General features: G+C 46.4%; 1 protein-coding gene across 1 annotated transcript; it reads right to left on the reverse strand.

Annotated features, from left to right (window-relative positions):
* Nucleotides 1–3,260: 3,260 nt before the first annotated feature.
* On the reverse strand, nucleotides 3,261–6,090 carry CLDN23 (claudin 23). Its single transcript, XM_012724819.1, has one exon. It carries the CDS (start codon nucleotides 5,952–5,954, stop codon nucleotides 5,076–5,078), a length of 879 nt encoding a protein of 292 aa, XP_012580273.1. The 5' UTR covers nucleotides 5,955–6,090; the 3' UTR covers nucleotides 3,261–5,075.
* Between the last annotated feature and the right edge of the window lie 1,861 nt (nucleotides 6,091–7,951).

The following is a 7,951-nucleotide window of genomic DNA, read 5'->3' on the forward strand; positions in this document are numbered from 1 at the left end:
CTTGCTTGGATAATTTTTAGTCATATTTCGTTTTTGCTGAATGAATTTGTGGAGACCATCACAAAGAGAAATCCTCACTGTACATAGAATATACTGTGCTTTGCCAAATACAGGTGAACTTGACCTGAAAAACAAAGGCAGAGTCCTTCCTGGAGCTGGGAGATCAGCAAGCTGCATCTGGGAGCCTTGGGCTCAGCTGTGTTTGAAACCATTTCAGCACAATAAGGAGTTACCCTCCACTCCCTTCTTCCACAGGGTGATCTTAGCTTTCCCTTGCTACTGCCCACTTTTCTAAAGCCATCCTGCCAGGTTTACCATTGGTGAGGCTCTTTTCTAGCTACACAAAGCACATGAGAAAGACACAAGATTCAGGCTAGAAAACAAGCACTAGTGTTGGGCAACGTTATTACCGTGTTCTCTGAGCACACTTCAATCGCTGCCTTGGGCCTCAATCAGACTCCAGGACATCTGTTCTGGCCAGATTGGTCCATTTCCACAGGCTCTGTGCTCAAAATTATTCTCAGTCAGGCCCTGGCTTATTCTCTGCCAGCCCCATTTCCTCTTGGGGGACCCAGAGGAAGAAGGAAGCTGACCGCAGCCAGATCTTCACATTTGTCATGTGTGCAACCCTACTGCCCATCTCCCGCCCCTAACTTCTATCATTTCTGCGTTTGTTCTCCTATAACTGTATACCAAAGGATTATACCTGAATCTAGCTTAACACATCCTGTTGTGCTTTTCCTATTCAAGAATTCACAAAACATATCTGAATAGCCCTTTTACAAGAATCAAATTTATAAATGGACATCTAAAATTTTATACTTAAAGACTCTTCACCACCCCTATTGCCTAAGTTGGCTTTAATATGCCAATTTGATAACCTTATTTGAAGCAATGGCATGTTACCAACTTCTAAAAGCCTGCTTTTGAGATATTCTCTACATCATGTGTTTATTTCTTAATTTAAGTCATGAGCAACAGCTCTTTTCAAGGCACTGAAATGAATGGTAATCTGCTGACAGGAGCATTTACCACACACACAGAAAAGGTGTGACTAGAAAAAGGTGTGACACACCTAGTCTTCACATCATGTTTATAAGTGGGGCTGCTTGCATCTCCCTGCAGGAGTCTGTGCTTGGTAGAGTGGTACTTACATCCATTTCTGCATAGGCTTCCTCTGGAGAACCAACTCCCCTCATCAACACTGTGTCCCCACAGTCCTGCAAACCCTTATCTATATTTCTCTTGATTTGAACAAGTTAAAACTTGTTTTCCTGTTCAGTTCTGTCTAATAGGGGTCTCACTGAGGAGGTGACTGATTGTGTGCAGTGAGAGGAATGTGAGCATAGGTTATTGCGAAGGTTGGGTAAGAATTTCATACAAGTTATATTTGCAGTCAGAATTGAGCCCTTATTTCTCCTTCCTTACACAGAGAAAAAAGACCTCATCTGTAGGAACCTGGGAACAGACACATGTTAGTTGTGCTTGACTGGTCTTTAGAAGCAAATTATAACCTAATTCCTGAAATTAGTCCTATGGTTCATTCCCGTCAGGCAGTCTGCCTCCACCTCTGTCTTCCAGAGCACACGTTACTTTCCGTGCACACGACACGTTTTGTAAGGTAAGCAATGGCTGTTCAAGGTAATTTTAATTATCATTGCTAACAGGCACAGAAGAGGTATTAGTATCCATCCTAGGATTATAAAAATAAACAGAATCCATCCACACCCTTACCTTCAACTTAGAGGTAAAACCACAAAGAATACCATGAAAACCACACACTCAACCTGTAATTCTGCCTCATTCAGTGGTACAAGAACTTCTCTTGTCCTCACCACCCTGATTTGGAGCAACCCACGCTGGTGCCCAGCGCGCTGTGCACTGTCTTCACGGACACTCCCTTAGCAGCAGGAATTCAGTTTGCTGTTCCCTCTCCCTTCTTTCAGTTCTCTACCGTGGTAGTACTTCCTGCCTGGTCACCTCCTCTGAACCATCACCGGTTTTCCTACTACCACTCTCATGCTAGAAGTATGTAAGTTGCAAAGAAAGAAAATAGAAATGGCTTTGTTTACATGGTGCCCACAAATGTGCTGACAAATGACACGTACCCCCAACTTATGGGCTAAACAATCTATACAATGAAGACGAGGGTGCTTGCCAAGCACCACCCACAGCCTCCGCCAGAGAGAGAGCCGTGAGCTGAAAACCGTGCCATTCCTGACCAAGGCATGCATCTATTGCATGGAAGCAGACAGGAAAACTGGTAGAACAGGCGTGGTTAATGCACTGTCTGCTTTACTGTCACAGATTCCCTGGTCCTCCAGGCATAACAAGTCGTCCTGAAAAGACGTCACCCACTAAATGGGAACACACACTTTGTGCTCAGTTAAGACCATTAAACCAGAGTTGGGATGGTAAATCAGAGGTGTGAAGGGCCTCAGAAAGGTGGTGCTTTTCCACAGTTTTTTTACTGTGGTCTAGTTGCTTGACTGGCTGGTAGTAAATTTACAAAGTTCATGCCCATAACAGTCACTCTTCCAGCATCTAGAGTGTTAAGCCCATTGTCAGCTTGTGTTGCTGTGGCAAAAAAAAAAAAAAAAATGGCCCTCAGCCAAAATATCAGTGCTTGAAGCGGAATCTGAATGCCCTCTGAAATACATATATACTTTGAAGATGGTTTGTTTTATTAATGTATTGTTAATGCTCTCCTGTGGGTTTACCATTCATTTACAAAAGTTTCACATCTCAGTATGTGTATCTGCTTCACTCACCCAGGAAGCTCTAGGGACTCCACACTATCCAGCTGACCCTCATTACTGTCCTTTGGAAACTCATATTTTTCACAGAGTTATTTGCCTTGTGTTTTGCCAATATCTTTATATTCTACCTGTGAATGAAACCAGCAGGTGACTTTCACTATTTACTTACTTCCCTGAGCATAATCACATCAAGTTCCATCCATGTTGTCACAAAAGGCAAGCTTTTGTAATAGCTGAGAATCACCATCTGCAATATTTTTGTAGCAGTTTATTTTTTTTTTTAAAGAGAATTTTGGTTTTATTTCTGGCAATAGGGTAAATATGGAGTTCTACCTCTTGGCAACAATATCAATCACCAGTGAGGAAGTACTGTGAATATAAGCCACTGTTTTGAATATATCTAGGGAAAGAATACAAGTAAAAAACACAAGAAACACCAATTTTTTTTTTTTTTTACCAAAGCTTTCTTAGAAATATTTGAAATTATAAATGCAGGCAACATTTAATAGGTTCAGTACTTGCGAGAAACTCAGTACACTTATATTGTCTTCTAGGTCCTAACTTCTCAGGCTACTAAAGCCTGCCTTTGAAGATACTAGCTAAGAAAAGCAGAATTACATTTTCTCCTGCTTACATTCTAACTGCTTGCTAGAACAAGTCTCTCTGCTTATATGATGCCGGTTGAGACTGAAACTTGAGTGTGGCACAGTCCCACAGAAGCCTTGAAACTCCAAGTGGGGCCAGGAAACACAGGCTCTGGTACCTCCTGGGAGCAAGTTAGGAAATCAGTTTCAGGCTTCACTCCAGGCCAACTGAATCCGAATTTGCATTTGAAAGAGATCCCCACCTGATATGCCTGAACACTAAAGTCTGGTTGTAAAAAGAGAGACAGGTAATTCCAGTACAAAACAGCAAGAGAAGTGAGTCTATCTTAGACTTTCCACAACTAACAAGCAGCAGGCGCAGCTCAGTCCCACTACAGAGCAGGCTCACTTACTGAACTGAAAGTTCCTACTTTGGAATTGGCTACCAGAGACAGCTTTTCAAGGTGAGATTCAGTTCAGTAAAAGCAATTGGCCCCTTGGAATTAGAGCCAGTCCTGCTGGAGATTCAGTTCTGTTCCTAAGGCACAGAACTGCCTACCTGTGTTTTTAAACACCACTGTTACAAAAGAAAAGATTTCTAGCCTCTCCTCAGTGGAAACTGGTGCTTCTAGTTTTTTTCAACAATAGATGTTTTGCAGAGAAAACAGCAGGAACCTGAAATCAAGCAATCAGGATTTAAGTGGGGCCTGTTGGCTGCTTTTAGTAAACTTATGCTAACAGGTACAAAGATCCAAGGCTAGATTTCAGAAATAGTGCCCAGGCAGCCAAGAAACTATGATGAACACATCAATTCCCAAAGATCGTACTTGAGACAAATGAAGCTTTTGTAGGTATACTCAAACTCTTTCAAAATTTTAATTATAAATAAGATATTTCTATATGCATGTATGCACACACATGCGCTTTAATAGAATGTGATTAAGAGGTTCCATTTGGGACCAAGTAATAAATCTATATTCTTCTAAGTCTGGGGTGAGGTAGCCAAGGAATAGAACAGTATAGCACTAGTCTCTTTAGTTTCCTGGTTTCTAGAAGAAAAAATCTGGAGTGAATTCAACTTTCACACCAAAAATAAGTGGTGAAAAAGATAAATCCTATCTGCACATGTAAAAATGTAAAAGTGAGTTGGTCAAATTATTTCATTCCATCAAAGTCACTAAAGCTGCTGGTATTTGCATAGTTCAGTGTTTATATTTTAAGAACCTCATTCAAACATAGCCAGAAATATACTGCTCTCCTGAGAATTCACATGAAATTTATACAAGAGAAAAAATATCTAATCATGAATGCCAAGGTTGATTGTATCTCAGAATATTGTCGCTTGGTGGTGTTAAGACCGCTTTTGAGCTTCTATTTGTTGATTTTGACTTTTTGTTGTTATCCATCCTCAATGGACCCAAACACCACTTTCCATATCTCCTTTAGCTAAAATAATGCACCGATCCCCCCATTATTTGAGCCAGGAAACAACTGCATAAAATAAAGGCCAAACCCAGCCTGAACTAGCCGTCCAAGAAGTCTAGCTTGGTCACAGGACAAGAAGCTCTCTCTCAGACAGTTTGCAGGAACATGTCCTGGCTTCTGATGCAGATGCCATGGTGAGCCAGGCATTTCCAGTAGCAGGTAACAGACAAGTTCGGGGTCCAACCCTGGCGGCGTGAGTGTTTCCTTGTCCAGACAGGTCAGACCAGAGCAGGCAGGGGAATGCTGTCTACAGGTCAGAGTCGCAGGGTGGCAAGCTGAGGCAGAGCTGGGTGCTGCGCGACGACATGCCGTGGGAGCTGGCTCCCTTCTCCCCGTCCAGCACGTCCACCGGGTTGGTGTAGGCCTTCGGCGGCGGCCGAGGCATAGGAAAACCGACCTTGGTCTTGCCGGTGGCCCCGTGCTCTGCGGGCCGCGGCCGGTGCAGGCCCCCGCTGTAGTACTTGATGGCCGGCGTGAGCTCGGGCTCCGGCCAGTCCACGTACACGGTGCTGATGCTGTTGCGGCGCACGGTGGACGCGGGCGCCTTCCGGCCGCGGCTGCAGCGCTCCTCGCACCAGGGCGCCAAGCTGAGCGCCAGCGAAAAGCCGCCCACCAGCAGCAGGCAGCTGCCCAGATAGACCAGCACCAGGCTGTAGCCGACCTCCACCGTGACCGGGCTGGGCGCGGCGGGCAGAACGTCGCGGTCCGCCAAGAAGTGGTTGTACCAGGAGACCGGGATGAGGCTTAAGAGGCCGGAGGCGAACAGCACGAAGCCGGAGATGCCGGCCAGCACGAAATGGGGTATGTCCTGCCAGCACCGCACGCCGATCGTCGCCAGCAGCAGCCCCAGGGCCGTGGTGGCCAGGGACGTGACCGTGAGAGCCCGCGCCAAGAGCACTAGGTTGGCTGCGAAGTATTTGTACTCGTCCCACTGGGCGCACTGGCGGTCGCGACTGCTCTGCTCGCGGCACATGTCCCACAGGCCCTGGTACAGCACCACGTCCACTGGCTGGTCGAGGAAGCCCTTCACCATTCGCCAGCCGGGCGTCAGCGTGCCGGTCAGGTTGAGCAGCAGCCCGCAGGGCACCAGCACCATGCCCAGGGTCATCACCACCGGCGTCCGCATCCCGGCGCCGCCCTCCCGCCGCCTCGCGCTCCCGACCCTCCTGCGGGGAAAGCGCCCCGGGCTCCGGGCCCCCGAAGTCAGCACGGTACCGCGGCGGGCCGGGGTCCTGCGCCCTGCTGTCTCGCCAGCTGGGACGGTCGCCAGCTGCCGCGCAGCGCCAGGTCGCTGTCCGCGCGCCGGCCGCTCCGCCTCCCGCCGTCCCTAATCGAAACCAGCTCGCGGGCGGGTCTGACCGAAACCGTGGCCGAGGTGCGGACTTCCAGGGGCGGCCGCGACGGCCCAACCCGTCCAGGGTGGGAGGGGAGGAGGGCACGAGCGGGAGCCGGCCGGGGCCCCTCACGTGCCGGAGCTCCCGCGTGGCAGACACCCCACCCCGCGGGACTGGGCAAAGGTCGCCCCGCCCCTGGTTCCGCCAAGGGCTGGGCCACCTGCGGGCGGGGGATGAAGGGGGCGGCCCTGCGGGACAGCCGCACCCCGCTCTTCGCGGCGCTGCTTCGCGGCTTCTCAGCGGACCTCAGTTGCCAGTTTTTCTCCAGTCGCTGCCGTGGTCCCGCGACGTGGCCTCTGCTTCCGCCCCTAGCGGGATCGGGTGAGCCCTGGGAGGTGTGCAGGGCTGAGCGCAGCCGAGTGGGCGGCGCCCCAGGACCCGAGCTGACTGACAGGCGCTGGGCAGGTGTGAGCACCTGCTTGAGAAATGCGCCCTAGAAAGTTACAGTTGTTTAATAAGCGTTCGTTAATTTGCTTAATACAGACTCCATGCTGCTAATTAGCTTTGACTCAGGCTTCAGAATGAGAATCATGAGAATCGGAGCGAAGGCACTACTGGTTGAGGGGTTACAGAGGATGTTATTTTTTCAGCTTGTTAAAGATTTTGAAATAGACCCAAAAGGATGTCGAGTCTGGCACACTTCTCAGGCTTAATTGATGCTCTAAAGTTCGGTGGCCTTTGATTTTCTCTGAGTTATCCTTTAACAATAGTTTCTAACTATAGTTAAAGAGTAGTTTATAGTAGAAGTTTTTAATTGGTTAAAATTAACGCTATTTCTAAGAAAGTTAATTGTTGGTATGAAATCATTTTGAACGTTCTAGTGGACAAACCAGAGACATGAATCACTGGTGTTTTTCTTTAATTTAAAAAAATTAAATATACATAAAATGTCCACCAATCTTTGGCATTTAGCATATTTCCATTGTTATGAAACATCAATTAGCAGTTAGCACTGTCCATATCCAGAACTCTTCCACATTCCCAGTCTTAAACTATCACTCACTATGCTCCTTCTTTCTCTCAGCCTTGCAACCACCACTCTATTTTCTAGCTAAGAATTTGATACTCTAGGTAGTTCCTAAAAGTTGAATCATTCCTGATTTGTGGCTAGCTTATTTCATTTAGTATGAAGTACTCAAATTTTCTCCATGTTGCAGTCTGTGTCAGTTTTCTTCCTTTCGTAGGCTGAATCATATTCCATTATCTGTAGTATATGCTATGTCTATACCTCATTCTGTGTACCCATTAATCTGTCTGGGACGTCATCCAATTTACAGGACATACTGAATGATTGTTCAGGCCCACTTACTAATAAATGAGTATGTTATGAAATTTGGTAAAAAGCTTTCTCTGAGACTGAGTATTAGAAGTTGCTGATATTTATTTTTAATTTTTAAAGGCAAGGTGTAAGTGACATATAATAAAAAAACTTAAGTGAAGTATAATTGACACACTGTACATTACACACATTAAATTTAATAAATTTTGATGTGTGCACCTGTGAAATTATCACCATAAAGCATAATTGTTACCCACAAAAATTTCCTTCTGCCCTATCAACTCCCCCTGCCACCCCAATGACCAAGCAACCACTTTTGTTAGTCTAATATTTCAGTATAGTCTCTCAGCTTGTATTTCTTAGAATTTCACATAAATGGGGTCATTACAATATAGATTATATGTAAGAGAACATTAGGGTGTTTCCATGGCACAGTAACTCCTTCACTTG

The sequence above is a fragment of the Condylura cristata genome, unplaced genomic scaffold (genome assembly GCF_000260355.1).
Source record: "Condylura cristata isolate star-nosed mole 26May11 unplaced genomic scaffold, ConCri1.0 scaffold00014, whole genome shotgun sequence".
In the NCBI taxonomy this organism is placed as follows: domain Eukaryota; kingdom Metazoa; phylum Chordata; class Mammalia; order Eulipotyphla; family Talpidae; genus Condylura; species Condylura cristata.